This window comes from Apodemus sylvaticus, chromosome X (assembly GCF_947179515.1).
Source record: "Apodemus sylvaticus chromosome X, mApoSyl1.1, whole genome shotgun sequence".
In the NCBI taxonomy this organism is placed as follows: domain Eukaryota; kingdom Metazoa; phylum Chordata; class Mammalia; order Rodentia; family Muridae; genus Apodemus; species Apodemus sylvaticus.
The window spans coordinates 129,316,150-129,336,885 of record NC_067495.1 but is presented as its reverse complement, the minus strand read 5'-3'; the positions used below and the strand labels follow the sequence as shown (position 1 = coordinate 129,336,885).

The window sequence follows — 20,736 nt, the reverse complement described above, 5'->3', positions numbered from 1 at the left end:
TGGTCTTCATATGGGTCCCAAACAACTGGAGTGGGGGCTATCACCAAAGCTATCTGTGCAATATGTTCTTCCAGATGGGCTGCCTTGTGTGGCCTCAGTAGGAGAGGAAGTGCCTAGCCTCACAGAGACTTGATGTGCCAGGGTGGGGGGATGGCCAGTGGGCTCCCACCTGCTCAGAGCTAAAGGGGAGGAGGGTGGGGAAATGGCTGTGAGAAGGGCTGACTAGGAGGGGGCAGTGGGTGGGATGTAAAGTTGAATAAGTAAAAAAATAATAGATTATGAAGGAAAAAGAAAATAAAAACAAAAAAGAAAAGAACAGGAAATAAAAAATCTTTCATTTTACATACAAGGACTAGAACTATTGATGATTGCGATAGTACCACCCACAGCAATTTAAAAAGAAAAGAAAACCAAAGTAAGATTTCCAAGGTTTAGATAGTACTTATTTCCCAAATAAATGTTTAGAACTGTGCATATCTACACATCATCATCACATTCTAAATACACCAGGGCAATTGAAAACATGGATTAACTTTCTAAATGGCTCCTGAGAGACTGTACTCAATCCCAGTAAGTTTCAGAATCCTGAAGAAGCCAATTAGGCTCAATATGGATAGACCTTCTCAGCACTTTTGATTTTTTTTTTCCTAAAATAGTATTAGATCAATTGTTCTTTTTCAAATTTGTATTCATTTAGATCCAAATCATGGCTATCAATGAAGAAGAAAATATGACTCAAATTTCAGAAATTATTCTTTTGGGTTTTGGAGATCTCCATGGCCTTCGGTTTCTTCTTTTTGGGCTATTTCTAGTCATTTATGTGATGACTCTCCTGGGTAACATTGTAATTCTCACTGTGGTGTCAGCTGATTGCTCCCTTCACACACCCATGTATCTCTTTCTTGGCCACTTCTCCTTCCTGGAGATCGGCTATACCACAACAATTGAGCCCATAATGCTGAGGACACTGTTGTCAGCTCATGTGCCTATCTCCTTTCCAGCCTGTGCTTGTCAGTTTTATTTCTTTGCTTCTCTGGTGGCGACAGAATGCTTTTTCCTTGCTGTAATGTCTTATGATAGATACATAGCCATCTGTAACCCACTACACTACTCCAGTATCATGGACTCCTGGTGTTGTTTCCAACTAGCAGTGGCCTCTTGGTTGGCTGGATTTCTGGCACCTATCCTGCTCATGGTCTTCATTTTCCGTTTAACATTTTGTTCTGCCAATGAGATTGACCACTTCTTCTGTGATTTGAAGCCCATCATGAAACTGGCCTGCACTAATACCCAAGTAGCTGAAATGACTTCTTTTATATGTACCTCTTTATTTGCTCTTGGTCCATTCATACTGACCTTGGCTTCCTATATTCACATCATTTGCACCATTCTGAGGATCCCTTCCACCACAGGGAAGCAGAGAGCTTTCTCTACCTGTTCATCCCACCTGATAGTGGTCAGTCTTTATTATGGGACTCTGGGCATTGTCTATGGCTTCCCGTCAATGCCTCAGTATGAACATGTATTGAAGTTGCTTTCTCTTCTGTATACAGTGTTTACACCTGCTGCCAACCCTATCATTTACACCCTAAGGAACAAGGATGTGAAGGTATCTCTGAGAAAACTGACACAACGACAAACATGCCTGGTCAAAGAAGGTTGAAAACTTGCAAGGGCTCATGACACATACAGAAAACTCTAACAAATTGGAAATGTTCTTCACCTAGACAATCTTGAAACAATAATTTGAGTTTGAGCCCATAGTTTTTCTATAACCAAACTCACTGTTTCTATTAACTGAGAAAAATTCACAAACTTCGAGTGTTCACAACAATTTCCATGGACAAGGGAAGACAAACCCAGTTTTCTTAGGAGAACTTTTCCTCTAGTTCACTTGCTTAGGAGAGCATGACTGAGATGAGAGGGAAGATGAAGGAAAAGACAAGGGAATGTAATTGAAATCCAAGTGTTCCTCTCCAAAGTCATGATTAAAGTGAAAAAGATAAAAAAAAACTGGAGGATTAAAATTATTTTCAGTTCAGGAATATTCATGTATTGTAGCTGGTTCTATGATTTAAAGACACACACATAAGAATATAATATATCCATAAGCAAATAAAACAAGTGACAGTTGCAAACTAGACAGCTCTGTGTGCTTATATATAGAGAGAGCTCTCCAATATAGTTTGTACAATGTATAGAGTATGCCATGTGCAAAGAAAGATAAATTAATGCTGGTTGTTATGGTGCTCACCCTTATTCTTATTTCTAGATCTTGGGAGGCACAGGCATGTGGATCTCTGTGAGTTTCACATCAGCTTGCTCTTGATAGTGAGCAAAAAAATTTAAAATATTCACATGGAATTGTCAATACATAGAAAAAGCCATATGCAACTTGATGATATCTGTTGTCTCTTGAATGGAAAACTAAATTTAGGGAAGGTATACCTTGTGAGGTGGGAATCATGCTAAATTAAATTTTGAAAAGGTATCCACATTTAATAACTCAATATAAATTAAAGGCAATTACGTTGAACAAGCCAATTTTAGAGATTGCCGTGGGAACCTATTTAAACATAGACATATGACTTCTATTTTAAAAACAAGTTACAGAGTCTATAAGGACAAGGTTCTTCTCATCTTCAGCTACAGTGACAAAAATATCAAATATCAATGTAATCATAAACATCTATTACAAGTATAAACTCTGGACGCAAAAACTCTTTTGTGTGAACCTCTCTTGCGAAGGAATTCTTCACTCTGCATACTGACCCATCATTTACAGCATATCAGACACAGCCTGTATCTATGTAACATTTGCTCAACTAAGCCAAGACAGGGAAGAATCAAGTGTCCTCACCTCCTAGGAACAGAACTGATTTCTGTTGAGGAGCTCATCAATTCCTGATAATTCCTTCCTTAACTCTGGACTGTAGCTTGTATAATGTGCTAGGGAAAAAGAAGTATGGTGAAGAAAATGGGAGATGGATAGGTCCATGTGGAAAAGTTATCTCTTCCATGACAGAGTAGTTCCCAACTGCAAGAGAGAAGGGAACACATCCGTGCAGCACAGTAATGATAGCTAATTGGATTTCTTTTCTTATTTCTTAAATACTTGAGCCAGGGCCCTATTGAGAGAGATCAGGTAATGGAATCTATTAAAGGCAGGGTGTTTTCTGCCTATCACTTCATTAAAAGTACTCAAGGAGGCAGATTACATGCCATACTTTCCTAAGAGAACTAAAGTTCAAAATGGTACTCTGTAAATTTAGGGGCTATACTCTAGTGAGAAATGATCAGAAGAAAATATTAATTAGGATATAAGACAATGCCTTGAACAAGGGGAAATACTTTTATATGGGCTACACTTTGCCTGATATGAAGCCAGGCATCGGGATAACAATGAAAATTTAGACAATTCTTCTCTTTTAGAAGAACTTAAACCAGGCAGTAGTGGCTCATGCCTTTGATCTCAGCAATTGGGAGGCAGAGGCAGGCGGATTTCTGAGTTTGAGGCCAGCCTGGTCTACAGAGTGAGTTCCAGGACAGCCAGGGCTGTATAGAGAAACCCTGTCTGAAAAAACAAAAAAGAAACAAACAAGAAGAAGAACTGTATATGCCACATTTTAGGGTACCCAGTTGTTCCTTACTATGTAGAAGAAATATAGTATTTAGTAATGTTTTTGAAAGTTGACCTATCATGAACACTCACTTTTGGTAACTGGCTCTATGACTCTAAGTAACTTAGCTTCTCTGATCTTCAAACATCTCATATGCAAAATGGAAATAGTAGTCCCAAGGCTTCTGAGAATATTAAAGGAGATGGTGCATAAAATCCCTGGCTTGTGACAGGTAATTTGATATATGTTGATTATTATTTTAATAATTATTGCCATTACCATTTGTAGATGCCATCAGACCCTCCCTAGTTATAGTAAAGTAGTATGGGTCAGGACCTTATCTAAGCCACTGTAAAGTGGTTTAAAAAACTAGGAGGCAATTTTCTGAGGTGTCTGTTTTACTGAGTTCTTAGTTCACTATCATTTCTGGCAAGGGAAAATGCTCTGAAACAATGTGTTTCATATATTAATTGATAGTAAGGCTTTGCAGAAACTTTTGGCCCTGGTGTCTAACATATAGCTTCTAATGGCTGCTCCAATGCTGTCATCACACTGTCTTGACCTCAGTATTTCTGCAGAAACCACATTTTCTCTTCTTTGCTAACTTATTTTTTTCTTCCACGGAGAAAAAATAATCACCCTTCTGACAGCAAGTATTGTTGAAATCAACAAAACTAGTGCTTAATTAGAGAAGAGAGGCTAAAGGAAAGAGACCTAATCAATAGTTACATGCTTGGCCCCTATCTGCTCGCCAAACCTTATCTTCTTTCATTGTTTTCTCTGTGTGTGCTCTGTCCACACTGGAACATTCATTCTATTTCTTGAATTTTCAGATTCTTTTTTGCCTCAGAAATTTTTGCATTTGATATTTCTTCTGCTTTGAATACTTTTTTCATGCCTGGATATAGTTAGTGGATTCCTCCCCCCATCCCCCCCACTCCTTCTTTAAATTTCCTATCAGCTACATATTTCCTGACTACATCATTTAGGTTGACTTCCCTATACATACCAATACCTACCACCACTTAGGATAAATTTCAAAGTCATTGTAATAATCATTTAGTAAACTGATCATTATGAAATAATTTGTATATTTATGTGTTTTATGTGTATCTCTCGGAATTTCTGTGCATGCCTTAATGTAATTTCCAAAAATGTACTAGGAAAAATATGACTTTGGATTTTTTAATACATACTTAGTCACTGGATGGATAGTCAATGGTTTCAATTTGACAGATGAGCAACTTAGGAGAATCTAAAACATGCTTATAATCTCACTAATTGTCTTACTATAAATATAAATAATGACTTCCATTTTGAACCTGACATTGTTACTACTTGACACAATGTAGCATGGCATAGGTACCAATGAATGATATTCTGGGTAGAGCAGTATGTTTCATAATAGAGGGAGCAACTTCTGCATGTGGGCCATAGAAAGTGTTCTTCTTGGCTACAATGTTTCCTTATAAGAAAGCACTAAAATACCTTATAAGAGTACTTATAAGAAGTTTGACTATTTTAAGATTCCCCAGACCTGATGTCACACTGAGAGGCCCCATAGAGATTCTTTTTTCCCACTACCCTTTCTTGTCTTCCCATGTTGGTGATTATTACTTAATGGTCTCTGGGGAGATGGAAATGATTTCCATACAAGATCTATAAAATCCATTTCACATAATGAATGCTTTGATATTCTTTCTACTGGGAAGTGGGATCTAAAAGTTGTGATGCCTTTCACTGAGTATGATGATTGGGCAGATACCAGCATAAACAGTCAAATATGTGAGTGCAGATGTCACTAGATAAATCCTCTTCCTTGTTGTCAAGGCCCTACCAGTCATAAAACTTTCCTAAATGAAGTCCCAGACACAGAATAGACATAAGCCACTCCCACAGTGATCTGCCCAGATTTCTGATCCACAGAGTACATGCACATCACTCAGTTGTTGTTTCCAATATGCTAATTTGGTAGGAATGATTTTTATAAAGCATTGGTAACCAAAAGAGAAATCATAAAATCCATAGTATTTCAGAGACACAAAGTAAGTTCTGAAATTTAAGCTGGAAGGAAAAACAAGCTTCTTGATTGTCAGCAGATTTTTTTTAACTCTATGATTTTGTATTTCATGTACTTAACTCAAGCCTTGTCTGGCTGAAGCAAAGCTTCCCTGAACCTCTCACACAGAGGTGAATGCATCTTTCATCCAAGCTGCTTTCACTGCATGGAGGATATGCTATGTTGGTTCCCTTGTGCACATATTAATTTACATTCTCCTTCACTTTCTAAAATATCTTGCCTATACTACTCATACCCTCAGGGTCTTACATTGGGGACTCAGTGAATACATTTTTTTGGTAATAAAGTGAACATTCTCCCTTTCAAATACCAAGCACTTGCAGTGCCCAGCCCTGCTTAGCTTCTGAGCTAAGACAATATCGAACATATTCATGGTGGCCATAGACAAAATGAATGTTTCTAATGATCATTTTCATCTGGTCTGGCTTTGGTCTCCTCTAAATGCCAGGATTCAGTGTGTTCCAGGTCGGCACCAACCTCCTCTAACAAATATGGAATATAGATGAGGGTCTGAGCCATCTGTGCTGTTCTGTTTGATTTAAGGTCATCTGTGGCTTTGCCATCCAGATTTCACCACTAGCATTTCATACATTCATTTCCTGCAGTTCTACTTCCTACAGAAGTAAACACATGGAGGGACAGGCACAATAATGAGGAAGCCAAGGCTACAGCTAAAAGCAACCACAGCCACAGTAATACAAATGCATCTAACGGTAAATGAAATTTTGCTCTATTCCAGGAAGTGTGGTAATGTTTTATAGACATGATTCCATGAAACCCTCACAAATAGTCCTGAAAAACAGGCACTGTTTATTACCATTTTACAGATGAAGAAGTTGAGGTTAAGAGAAGGTAAATACCAAGATTTCATGGGCTACAGTTTGTGAGGTGCAGGTTTAGCTATGCGACTCTACAGCTCATCTACTGACAAGTATTCCCATGAATATGTTGGCTTCCTTGAGATTTTTTAGACCACTTTAATGGCAAAATCAAACCAACACAAACTTGGAATTCAGAGGTATTTCAGTCCGTGTCTTTAGGGTTGGGGGTTGTGTTTTGAGACTTAGGCTGAAGTAGGATTTTCTTTTTAGTGATACTCTATCCCCTTAGGGACATCTGTGAAAGCATCTTAGTCATTTCATGGGATCAAGGGTAGGAGGAGGAAGTGTGCATAATGAATTTGCTCAGTTTTCCTCGTATTTCCTGAAGCACCTGCCCATGGAGTTCTGAAGATTGAGATTCAGAGTTCATTTACTCCCCTGTTTTACCACAACTGACAAAGAGCTTCCTTCTGACTCCTTCTGAAAGCCTTCTGGAAAGGATGGGAGTATCCTCCAGATGCTGGCAGAAGACAGTATTAGAACACTTCAGAAAAGGGGCATTTTGAGTGGCAGTTAGAAGTAGATGTTGGATAAAGAGACACCCCCAGGTTTTTATGCTCTAGCAGACAAGTGCTAGATGAAGGTGGTGATCAATGCCAACTCAATCACTGTAATGTTGACTTGGATGCAGATGAGGAATACACTAAGGCTGACAAACAGGAAAGAAAGTAAGAATTTGGTTTAACTGTTTGGAAGTAATTCTAATTACAGGCATTTATATGAACTGTTTACAATTTATGCCTAATCGCCACCCAGCACAATAACAATTATGCATATCATTAAATATGTGTCAGATTAATTTTGTTGTAAATTTTTAGTATAACAGTGTGTGTATGCACTGTCTTTATAATTTGTTGCTCCGATTGCTCACAACTTAGAATTAAATGAGACAGAACATTGGCTGGGGGGGGGGGGGCCCAGGAGTGGGAAAGGTGCAGAGGCAGAGGCGGCTGCCTTGGGTTGAATATTTACTATGAGTAGTGCACAAAGTGGATAATCAACAAATGCATAAATCCCAGCAGCTTAGCTTCACTGGAGCCCTGCAGGCAGCTCCGCGATCTTTTATTCATTTCCTGTTGATTCTTTGGATGTATTCACGCCCACAGCATGTCCCAAACCTTTTCTGGTCTCCTTGGCCTCCCAACATACCTCTTCTCTCTTGACTCTAGCTCAGTGAGTTAAGTATGACATCATCCCAGCCTTTGGGTAGTATATCTAGCTAATGATTTGCCAGTATGACTTCTACATTTTTTTTAAAGTTTCAGTCCCCTCTTCCAGGTCTCAGACCTGTATTTCACTTTCCTCCCACCTTCCCAGAAGCTGGATGCTTGTTCTAGTATTTCACTGTGCCTTCAATTGCTTTCTAGATAATTTTTGCCATGCACATAATGAAAATTCTTTAAATCTTTGTTTCTTTTTGATATACACAAGGCTCAATGGGATTATACACACACAGACACACACACACACACTCACACACCATATACCATATACACAAATACATATATCACACACATATATGCACAAACAATCCTTCCCACAAACACACACACACACACACACACACACACACACTGCACTTACACACAGACCAAACACATAAACAAAGAAACTACTCTCCCCCCACACACATAGATACATACACATAGTACATATACACATATACTACACACACCACATATACTACACAGGAATATACATATAACACATACACACACACATACACACACACACACAAGAAAGAGTTCCTGCTATTCTTTCATATTCTTTCCCCCCCCCCATTTTCTCTCCTTTCTCTGTTAACCTTGTACTTATTACACATCTTTCATATCCAATTATATTCAAAATTCATTTAATACAAGGTGGTTTTATAGGTTTAAAATTGTTTCTTAGCCCAAATTAAACCACTCAAGAAACATTCAAAGATCCTCAATCACAGATCCTCTAAAAATTGATTTTCTTATAGAGGGATGAAAATGCTCATCACTGTTTCCCCCTCCACCATTATTTTAGAGACCCTGGGAAGGTGAAAAGCAGGATAGTAAAAGGCATATAATTTGCATGTAGGTTAACCAAATTGAACTTCCATCAAGGTCTGCCACTGGGTAAGAGAACCATGACAATTGGCTTCTACTTTCTGAGGCCCAAATGACCTCAGACTTTCATCAAACGAAGATACGATAAAGCCTATCTTACATGGGTACTATGAAGACAAATTGTCATGCAGACAGGAGGGTCTGGCACACAGGAGTCATGATTTTTTGCAAGCAGAAAGTTTCAGGTGCTGTGGCTCACTCATGCGGATTTGTTCCACCAACTGTAGCTATAGTGAGTCACAATTTCAATTACTTCAAGCCTTACTTATTCTCTAGTTGCTTCTCTCAATCTTAGGTCTATATCAGTAGTTTTCATTCCTAGGAGACAAAACTGCCTCTTAATAACAAGTATTTTGTGACTCACCAATTGAAGTTCACAGGTTATATACCCTACCTACATACATAATTTAGATGAAATTAATTTAGTGGCCTAATAGAAATACAAATGAAAAATGAAGGGAAATAATTTACAATAAAATGATATATATTTCAATATACAAATGCAGGGACATGACCACATCAGACAGCATAATGAAATATATGTCTGTGCCAACTTACAATAAATAGATCTTTATAAAAAGGATTCCAAGTCATTACATGTAAGGAAAAAAGAGTATAAAAGTCAAAGATACAGAAAAACGGTTGTATAAAAGATTCTGATACATTAATGCAAGCCTCAAATATCAAACTTTTTCAAAAAAATCTGTATTATTAAACTCACAGTGAGATTCTAAAGCTTTGTGTGCTATATGACAATACATAGTATGGCTCTATGTAGTTTAGGGCAAGAAGAGTCACAAGTCACCATCTTCTGAATGTCAGTAGCACCAACCAAACATGGTAATAAACAAAATGTCTCCATAACTTTTAAAACATATCATGTCAAACATGTCAGATACTGGACAATATTTCTCTTCATAAGTATTTGCATGTTAGTTCATGTTCTCAAAGAAAAAGGCTACTTTGGCCAATATCATGAACTTCATGTTCTAGATTATGGGACTCTCCGTTAGGCAGAATTTCCTGTCTCTGTGTTGTTTCTGGTGGCAATATTCTTGGGACTATGCCACATGATGTTGATATCCTGACAGTGACAATAACCAAGGGCAACTTTTCTCCCCTTGCATTCCCCCTCTAGATTTTCTCCCTCCTGAATAACTGTCATGAGTTCAGAATTTCAATCAACTAAGCCTTTACTTATTACCTAGTTTTATCATTCATTTTTTGTTCTACATAAGTAGCTTCATTCCTATAAGACATGATATTCCCTCTTGATAACAAATATTTCATGATTCACCCTTCACTATCCTTAAATGCAGTAAATTGATAATATATCTTAGAATATCTTGTTTATTTTAAACGTGGTTGATCACAGAGTGGTTTGATTTTCAACATAGGTCAACTGGATACCCACAGACGTATCTCTGTAACAACAAAATATTGTTTGATGATGTGTCAATAGACACCACCTTTAAGTTGCTTCTTTACTGGTCATTGAGCCACTCAGCCTTTGTCATCCATCTAGGAACTATTTCATGCATTATGTATTTTCTTCTTCCATGATCAATTTTACGTGACAATTTTAAATAATTCTTTAAAAAATTAACCAGTATAGAGGCTCCCTTCCTGTGCCCATCTTCCGTGCACACTGAGTCCTCTGGGGAATCCACAGCTGTCAAGAGCCTCCTGCTATCCCCTGTGGACCTCCATTATCCCACCACCTCTTTGCTCACTTTCATCAGACCTGCTGATCAAGAGGAACATTATAGTTTAGCTTCCCTTCTGCTATGCAACTTCCCTGCCCACTGAGTCCTCTGGGGCACTTCCAGTTGCCATGAGCCTCCTGCTATCCCCTGTGGACCATTTCCTGCCACCTCTCAGCCCACCTGTTGATCCAGAACCATACAACCCAAGTACAACCATGAGAGGTCTGCCACAGAAGAATCATTGAAGTTAGGTCGTCTTCACAGATCTACTACAACAGGAACATCCAGGGACTAAAGCTATCCAGACAATAAACAAAAGTCAGGGCAATATGACATCTTCAGAACACAGTTACTCTACTACATCAAGCCCTGGACATCCAAAAACAACCCACACACAAGAAAATGACTTTAAACTCAAGCTTATTAAAATGTCAAAAGCCTTTAAAGAAGATGTGAATAAATAAATTAAAGAAATACAGGAAAATATAATTCAACAGGTAAAGACCTTTGAAGAGGAAACACACCCCTTAAAGAAATATTGGGTCTTATCAACTCTCATTGGTGTAAGATGGAATCTCGGGGTTGTTTTAATTTACATTTCCCTGATGACTAAGGATGTGGAACACTTCTTTACGTGCGTCCTGATCATTTGAGTTTCCTGGGTTGAGAGTTCTCTGTTTAGCTCCGGACACCATTTTTAATTGGGTTATTAGGATTTTTAGAGTCTAATTTCTTGGGTTCTTTATATATTTTGGATATTAGCCCTCTATTTGATGTAGGGTTAGTAAAGATCTTTTCCAAATTTTTAGGCTGCGATTTTGTCCTATACCCATGAGGTAAGTGCAGTCAAAACCCAAGTGGCCTGAGCCCTATGGCAGAGTGAATGAGGCACACCGCATAACCCTACAGACACATGCTCTAGTATGCTCATAGCAGCTTTATTCATAATAGCCAGAAAGTGGAGACAACCCAGATGCTGATCAACCAAAGAATGAATAAAGTCTCCTGTGCCTTACAGAAGCTATTCAGTTTCAAGAGACCCCATTTATCAATTCTTGATCTTATAACCTGAGCCATTGGAGTTCTGTTTAGGACCCTGCCCCCCTTTCTCAGTGCCAATGAGTTCGAGGCTCTTTCCAACTTTCTCTTCTATTAGGTTCAGTGTATCTAGTTTTATGTTGAAGTCCTTGATCCACTTGGACTTGAGCTTTGTGCAAGGTGACAAATATGGGTCTATTTTCATTTTTCTACATACCAACTGTCAGTTAGACCAGAACCAGTTATTGAAGATGCTTTCTATTTTCCATTGTATGAACCATAAAAGAAAATCCTCTTGCCACATAATAATCAAAATACAAAATCTACAGACAAATAAAAATTAAAAGCAGCAAGGGGAAAAAGGCTAGGCAATATACAATGACAGACCTATCAAAATTAAAACTGGTTTCTAAACAGACACTCTAAAAGCTAGAAGAACCTGGACATATATATCTTGTAACCTCTAAAAAACCACAGATGGCAACCTAATCTTCTATACTCAGCAAAACGTTCAATCACCATAGATGTAGAAAACAAGATATTTGAAGACAAATTCATTTTTCTGTCTATATATTCATATAACAACTTAGTCCCTATATAACAGAAAAGGTAAACATCTGTATTCATTATAATGATTAAACTAAAAATTGCAATCTCTATTGGCATTATGTTTTCTCAGGCTAAAAAACAGTAGCTCAGATAAATATGAAAAATCAGTATAAACTATTAACAACAGATGACCAGGAGAATGAATGAAAATATGTAGCTGCTGGGAGTAGGGGTGGGGCAACCTCTAGAACAATCCAGAGACTATTCCAAATTTAAACAATATGTATCAACAATCCCATCCCTACAGAAAATGCTAGAAGAAAAATGCCAAACCAAGAGGGGATAACTATATCTAAGAAAAAAACAGAAAATATGTAATTCCATACCAGCAAAAACAAGGAAAGCACATACAAAAACATTAACACCACCAACATCAATACGACTAGAAGTAACAATCACTTGTGATTAACATCTCTCAATATCAGTGGAATCAATTCCCCAACAAAAAGACACAGGCTAGCAGAGTGGATTGTGGCACAGGGGCCGGAGGGAGATAGATCATTCTGCTGCATACAAGAAACACACCTCGGCAATAAAGGATAGACATTACCTCAGAGTAAAGGGCTAGAAAAAATTTCCAAGCAAATGGACCCAAGAAGCAAGCTGGATTAGCCATTCTAATATCTAATAAAAAAGACGTTCAACCAAAATTAATCAAAAGAGACAGGGAAGCACACTTTATACTCAACAAAGGAAAAATGTACCAAGATAATATCCCAACTCTGAACATCTATCCCTCAAACATAAGGGCACCCACATTTGTAAGTAAAACATTGCTAAAGCCTAAATCCCACATCAATCCCACACATTTTAGTGGGAGACATAAACACTACACTTTTACCAACTGACAGGTCATCCAGACAAATCTAAAGAGAGAAGTTATGAAACTGACATTATGTATCAAATGGATATAACAGATATTTACAGTATATTTCACCCAAACACAAAAGAATATACTCTCCTCTCAGCATCTCATGGATCCTTCTCCAAAATTTACCACATAGTCACAAAGCAAGCCTCAACAAATACAAGAAAATTTGAATAATGCCTTTATCTTATCAGACCACCATGGATTAAAGGTGAACTTCAAAAACAGAAACACCAGAAAGCCTACACACTCATGGAAACTGAACAACTCTCTATTCAATAATCTCTGAGTCGGGGAAAAATAAAGAAATTAAAGACTTTCTAGAACTCAATGAAAATGAAGGTACAAGATATCCAAATTTATCGGACAAAAATGAAAGCAGTGCTAAGAGGAATGTTCATAGAAAGAAGTGCCTCCATAACGAAATCAGAAAGTTCTCAAACCAGCAACTTAAAAGTATATCTGAAAGCTCTAGGAACAAAGAAGCAAACACACTGAAGTGGAGTAGAAGGCAAGAAATAATCAAAATCATGACTGAATTCAATCAATTATAAACAATGAAAACAATAAAAAGAATCTACTAAACCAAGCGCTGGTTCTTTGAGAAAAATCAACAAAATAGACAAGCCATTAGCCAAACTAACAAAAATAAAGAGAGACAATATAAAAAATAAGCAAAATCAGAAATGAAAAGGGAGACAACAATGAGAAAATGCAAAAATCATTAGGTCTTACCTCAAAAGCCTGCATTCCACAAAATTGGAAAATATTAATAAAAAGGATAAATTTCTTGACAGATACTGTATACCAATGTTAAACTAAGATCAGGTAAACTAACTATTTAAGCATCTCTATAACCCCTAAGGAAATAGAAATAGTCATTAAGCATCTCCCAACCAAAAATAACCCAGAGACCAATGGTTTTCAGGCAGAATTCTACCAGAATTTCAAAAAAAAAAAAAAAAGAGCCAGTAACAATACTCCTTAAACTATTTTACAAAATAGAAGCAGAAGGAACTCTGCCAAACTCATTCTATGAAATCAAAGTCACCCTGATAACTAAACCACACAAAGACTCAAAAAAGGAAGAGAATTTCAGAACAATTTTTCTTAAGAACATTGATACAAAATACTCAATAAAATACTCAGAAACTAAATGTAGGAACATTTTAAAGATATCATTGAATGTGATCAAATAGGCTTTATTCCAGGGATGTAAGTCTTCAACATATGAAAATCCATTAACATAATCTACCATATAAACAAACTGAAAGAAAAAATCACATGATTATATCATTAGATGCTGTAAAAGCCTTTGAAAAATCCAACACCTCTTCATTTTAAAAGCCTTAGAGAGATTTTTCCTGAAGAAATTCCAGACTGATTACCAGAGAGGTTGTACCAGCTTGCAATCCTACCAGCAACAGGGGAGTTTTCCTTTCTCTACATCATCACCAATATCTGCTGTCTCCTGAGATTTTGAGCTTAGCCATTCTGACTGATGTGAGGTGGAATCTCAGGGTTGTTTTGATTTGCATTTCCCTGATGACTAAGGATGTTGAACATTTCTTTAGGAGCTTCTTGGCCAGTGGATTTTCCTCAGTCAGGAATTTTTTGTTTAGCTGTGTACCCAATTTTTAATAGGGTTATTTAGTTCTCTGGAGTCTAACTACTTGATTTCTTTGTATATATTGGATATTAGCCCTCTGTCAGATGTAGATTTGGTAAGTTTCACTGTTGCTCTGTTTAGTTTCTCTTTCCATCATAGGCCCATTGATGAGAACAGGGTATTGAAGTCTCCCACTAATACTGTGTGTGGTGCAATGTTCTCTTTGAGCTTTAGTAAAGTTTAATTTACCAGTGTGAATGTCCTTGCATTTGTAGCATAGATGTTCAGAATTGAGAGTTCCTCTTGGTAGATTTTTCCCTTTGACGAGTATGAAGTGTCCTTCCTTATCTTTTTTTGATAACTTTTGGTTGAAGGTTGATTTTATTTGATATTAGAATGATTACTCCAGCTTGTTTCTTGGGACCATTTGCTTGGAAAATTTTTTTTCCAGCCCTCAACTCAGAGGTAGTTTCTGTCTTTGTCACTGAGGAGCATTTCCTGTATTCAGCAAAATTCTGGGTCCTGTTTATGTATCCAGTCTGTTAGTTTATTTTGTTTTAATGGGGAATCAAGTCCATTCTTGTTAAGATATTAAAGAAAAGTGATTGTTGCTTCCTGTTATTTTTGTCATTAGAGGTGGAATTATGTTTGTTTGGCTATCTTCTTTTGGGTTTTTTCAAAGATTTCTTTCTTGATTTTTCTAGGGTGTAATATCCCTTATTGTGTTGGAGGTTTTCATCTGTCATCTTTTGTAGGGCTGGGTTTGTGGAAATATAGTGTCTAAATTTGTTTTTGACATGGAGTATCTTGCTTTCTTCATCAATGTTAATTGAGAGTTTTGCTGGGTATAGTAGCCTGGGCTGGCATTTGTGTTCTCTTAGGGTCTGTATGACGTCTGCCCAGGATCTTCTAGCTTTCATCGTCTCTTTCCATTTTTAGATCCTGGATGGTTTTGTTCCATTTCTTCACCTGTTTGTTTGTGTTTTCCTGTAATTCCTTAAGGGATTTTTATGTTTCCTTTTTAATGGCTTCAAGATGTTTACCTGTGTTCTCCTGTATCTCTCTAAGACATTTATGTCCTTCTTGAAATCCTCTTTCATCGGGAGATGTGAATTTTTAGCAGAGTCTTGCTTTTTCTGTTTGACAGCACCTGTGGTGTCACAGTACCGAGTATCTGGTGTAGGGTTCGGGGATTAACACGGATCATTCTGTAAGGAGAACACTTTACTGAGGGACCAGCAATATATACTAGAGGCCAGGGGGAACAACAGGCAAAACAATTATAGCCATAGGTCAGGCACCTGGAAATTCCCTACCATTCCAGGTGGGAAAGCAGGAATCACGCTAAGCCACAGGATGTTTTGCTCTCAGGAAACCTGTGCAAACAGCTCAGCTGGGAACATTGAGCTAAGCTCTCCAGTTCCCAACACTGTTGTGTTGTGGTATCCAAGACTTTCTGTAGTGGGAAAACTGGGTTCTGATTATGACAAAGTGGCTTGGTTTCTGTTGCTTATGTTCTTGCGCTTACCTCTCACCATCTGATTATTTCTAGTGTTACCTGTGCTTGCTGTTTCTGACTGGAGCCTGTCCCTCCCATGATCCTGGTCGTATCAGAACTTCTCAGAGTCTAGTTGTCCTGAGATCCTGGGTGTGTCAGAGATCCTGGGAATCAGTCTGCCTCTGGGATCCTAAAAACCTGGTGTGACCAAGCTCCTGAGATCCTGTTGTGTCAGAGGTTCTTGGAGTCAATCTTTCTCTGGGTTTTGCAGGAATGGGTGTGTATCCAGAGCCCTGGGTCTGCTCCAGGCAGACCATGAAGGAATCCATGGAGCTCCAGTGTTCCTAGATGTGTCCCATCTCCTGGGAGTTGAGCTTCCTCTGTACTTCTGTGATCATGGGAGTTTCAGAGCACCTTGGAGTTGGGCTCCCTCTGGGTGTTGTAAGAGTGGGTGCAGAGCCCAGGTCTGTTCTGAAGCATTAAAATTGTTTTTAAACATGTACACAATGTATATTGACTACTCTCATCCCAACTTCCCTACCATCTTTACCCACACCCTCCTTCCCCAAAATTTCTCTCTTGTGTTTAGTTCAAATCTATTCATTTTGTAATGTGACCCACTAAGTTTGACCCGAGCTATTTGTGTGACCATTTGTAGCTATTTATGAGACTAGTAGGCTCAGGACTGGGTACACAACTAAAATCAATCATTCTCTCTATCTTCTATCAGTTTCAGGTAGTTCAACAGTAAAGCAGAAAATCCCCATGATCATCACGGTTTTCCATGACCAACATTTGATATGGCCAGTCTTTTGTGTGCCTGGTGCCAGTAACCACAGTTGTGAGGAACTGAAGATTGCATTCGCTGTGCTAAGTCTAGAGGATTGCACTTTGCAGCCCATATCCCTGTCTTCTGGTTCTTCCATACTTTCTGCTTCGATTTTAAAAGTGTACTCTGAACCTCAGAGGTGGTGGTATGTCTTATTTATGACTGAGCCCAGAAGTGTCCTCTATCCTCAACATCTTGGGCAGCCAGGAGATTCTGCATTACTCTGTAAGAAGAGGCTTCTTAGATTAAATCTTGGAATAGCTTTAGTCTATGGAAAAAACCTTAAGTATTTACAAAGTACTTAGAAGCTGTGTCAGCTTAGCTAAACAGCAGTAATGATCACCCCACCTGGGTCTACTACCTCTCCAGATCTGGGCTGTCAGTTGGGATCAAAGTACCAGGCAGTTTCCCTCTAGTATCTTCCCACCTGTGAAGCAGGAGCCAAATCCATTTAGTGAAAAGTTGATTACCAACAAAGCAGTCATGCCACTGTTGCAGAGGTGGGCATATTTTTCCCAGAAGGATGACCTTGTAGCTCCTAGAGTTCACAGCTAGGTAAGTTCAGTGATACCTTTTTCTTCCTTAACACCTAGTAGTTTGAAGGCTAGCTAGCAACAAGGAAGTTTCCAGGTCAGGTCTAGCTTGCTTTCTCTATATCTGATTATCATGGCTAGCAGTGCTTTCTGAAATAGTTTATCCTCTAATTTTGGTAAACAACCAAGAGGGTTAGCAGGGAACTGGGATGTTTTGGAGGCCTTTGGGGCCTCTGTGACATATTCCTGTGACAGAATTTCAGATCTGGGACTGGGAAAATTGTTGATTGGGCCTGGAAACTGTTTTTAGTACCAGTGTCATCCAATCATAAAGAGTAATTTTCTTTAATTTTCTTTTGTATTTTTATTTGGCTTACAAGACAGTAGGCTTCCATATTGCTGTATTATGCTCCTGCTCATTAGGTTAATAATTCCCAGACTCACCTGTGATCTTGTCTCCCCAATCCCTCACCCTTGATATCAGTAGTGAGCATTGAATAATTAACAGATTTTCTTTTGATGAAAAATGCATACAATTAAATGGAAAAGTCTTATGTTCATAGTCATTCCATTTTGACAAATTCATACATATATACCAAATAACTTTCAGAATATAAAAAAATTACTATCAAGTTAGAATTTTGTAGTTTAACAACCTAATTGATCCCTGCCATATCCTTTTTTATTCTTTCCCACAACGTCTTTATATATTTTTTCTTCTGGACATTAGCAAGTACTTGCTAGTACAAATGTAAGATTTGTTCACACAAAATAATGTTTTTTTCATGTTTCCATGCTATTTCACATTTAAAAGTATTAGATTCCAAATTATTGTGATATTCAATTTTCTCAATATAGCAAGTTTTTTATATTGATAGGCAACTAGGATGCTTCTAGTTTTGTGATTATGATTTAAACTTCAATGAGTATTCTTGACCATATTTTATGTGGACATATGCTTTTAAATTTATTTTTACTAAATATGTAGGAGTTTAATTGCTTTATTGTAGAATAATTTAGTTCTAGAAGAAATTGCTGGGATATTTTCCAAAGTCATAGTACCATTTTATACTCCCACCCAAATGTAGGAAAATTGCAGTTGCTCCATTTTCTTGCCCACATGTGATGCTGACAATTTTCTTAATTTGTGCTGTTCGGGTGGGTGTTTGTTGATAGAGACTTTTAGTTTTAATTTGCTTTTCTATGATGCCTAATGATATTAACTACTTTTTCATGCTAGCCATTCCTATATATACTCTTGTGCTGTTAATTCAAACTTTTTGCCCCTCTAAATATTTTAAAATAAATTTAGGTTTAAGAAAGTGTTATAAGACTACTGTAAAAAAGTTCTATAATGTTAAAGCATTATTCAAATATGATAATGCATTTATCAAAAGATAACATTTGCTACTGACTGTAAACTGCTAGAGTTCTGTTGTAAGCTTATCAATGGATGTCCTTTTTCTGTATCAATAACAATCTAGGAAGCTATATTGTTTCTGTGCCTTAGTATCATCCAATCTGTCATTGTTCCTTAGACTTTAATTTTGACTGAACATGTTGACACTCTTGAGGGGGATTGTAGACTACCAATTTGGTTTAGTTTAATGTTTCATCAGAATCAGTCTGAAGTCCATGTGTTAAGGATAGGAATAAGGCAAATTTTACTTGACATGAAATTTATCAGTGGTGATGTTAACCTTAGCTGCTTGGCCAAGGGGATGTCTTTTAGGTTTTACACAGTGAAAGTCCCCAGTAGCATAAATCCTCAGTACATACATGATACACACTTGGCTAGACTTTATACTCTTTCTACTAGAAATAAATAGCCTAGTCTATCTCACGGGTAAGGGAAGGAGAACTAAACCCCATGTAGCTTATGGAGGAGTAATAAAAAGCTAAACATACAAAGTAACCACAGAATTAATATTTGAAGTAACTAGAAAGATTTCTATTTCATTAAAGTCTAATCTGTTTATTTTAGCATTTACAAGTGGATCTTGCTTACAAAATATAATGCAATATTGATTTTCTTTTATTCTCATTTCTTCAACTTTTATTCATTGGAATTCTTCTATGAAAAAGACTTAGTCCTCATTCTCCATTTATTTATTAAGTTAGCCATGGATATATAGATGTGCATATTCTTCAGCTAATGGTACATTATTATAATTATTTAGCTAGTTCTACTTTTTCCAGCCATTAGGGACTCTCACGGATTTGGCCTTCTATCATTTTGACATAACCTTTTTCTTTGTGGTTGCTTTTAAAAGCAGTTTCTTTCAATATACCATTATTTAAGTTTGTCTTGTATGGGCCCTGCTTATTCCTTAGACTCATTAATTTTTCAAGAACTCATAGTGGTTTTAATGAGGAATAATATTCAGAAACTGTGGTGGTATGGATGTGAATGGCCCCCAAAGGCTCATTTGTTTCAGTATTTGGTCTCTAGCTTATAGAACTGTTTGAGAAGGATCAGGAGATATATCCTTGTAGGTTTTCACTGGGGGGGGGGGAGGCTGTGGTTTCAAAAGCCTATACTAGCCCCAATTTCTCTCTACAGATCAAGATGTAGCTCTCATCTACTTCTCTAGCACCATTCTTGCCTGCCTGCTGCAACAATTCCTGACATGGTGATCATGGACTCACCCTCTGAAGATGTAAGCAAGAACCAAATTAAATACATTCTTCTGTAAGTTGCCTTGGCCATGGTATCTCTTCACAACAGTAATTATGACAGAACCCAAGGTGTGACCCTGAGTGTGCTTGATGCTGACAATGCATTACTGTTTCTAGATCTTCTTGGTATATAGAGCCAAGAAAGTAATGACTGAATAAGTGTATTTTATATTTAATTGATTCATATCCATAGTAGAACTAGTGAATTTACATAGAAACGTCTGATACCAATCTAAAACAAAAAGGTTTATTTTATTGTTTTTCCCATAGTAGGCTGATATATGGCCTCTAAAGGTACTCACATCCTGGACCTGGAAAGTAGCAAATATGTCCCTCTAAGTTGCAAAAAAGAACTAAAGTTTTTAGTCAGATGGTTATAAGGTACAGAGATTACCTTGGGTATCTGAGTGGGCTCATCGTTTCATGCTGTCCATAAAGATCTGGGGTAGGAGGAAGGTATGATTCTGCAAGGAAGACATGGAGAGATAAAACATTACTGACTTTCATGGAGAAAGGACACTATGAGCCAAAAAACCCATGTCCTTCTAGAAGCCGGGAAAGAAAAGTACCCAGGATATCCTTTGTAAAGGCCAGTAAGGAAAGCAGTATGCTGACATTTTCATTTTCATCCTTAAGATTCATACTGAAATTTTATCTACAGAGCTATATGAAAATAAATGTGTCATTTTA

At 37.5% G+C, this 20,736-nt stretch overlaps 1 protein-coding gene across 1 annotated transcript; it reads left to right on the top strand.

Moving 5' to 3' along the window:
* The first annotated feature begins 706 nt into the window (after positions 1 to 706).
* Positions 707 to 1,663, top strand: LOC127674378 (olfactory receptor 11L1-like). Its single transcript, XM_052170174.1, has one exon. The coding sequence runs from the start codon at positions 707 to 709 to the stop codon at positions 1,661 to 1,663; it is 957 nt and encodes a 318-aa protein (XP_052026134.1).
* The last annotated feature ends 19,073 nt before the right edge of the window (positions 1,664 to 20,736 follow it).

Coding starts and splice junctions, on each gene's coding strand:
- LOC127674378 (XM_052170174.1), top strand. CDS start 707: ATGGCTATCAATGAAGAAGAAAATATGACTCAAATTTCAGAAATTATT.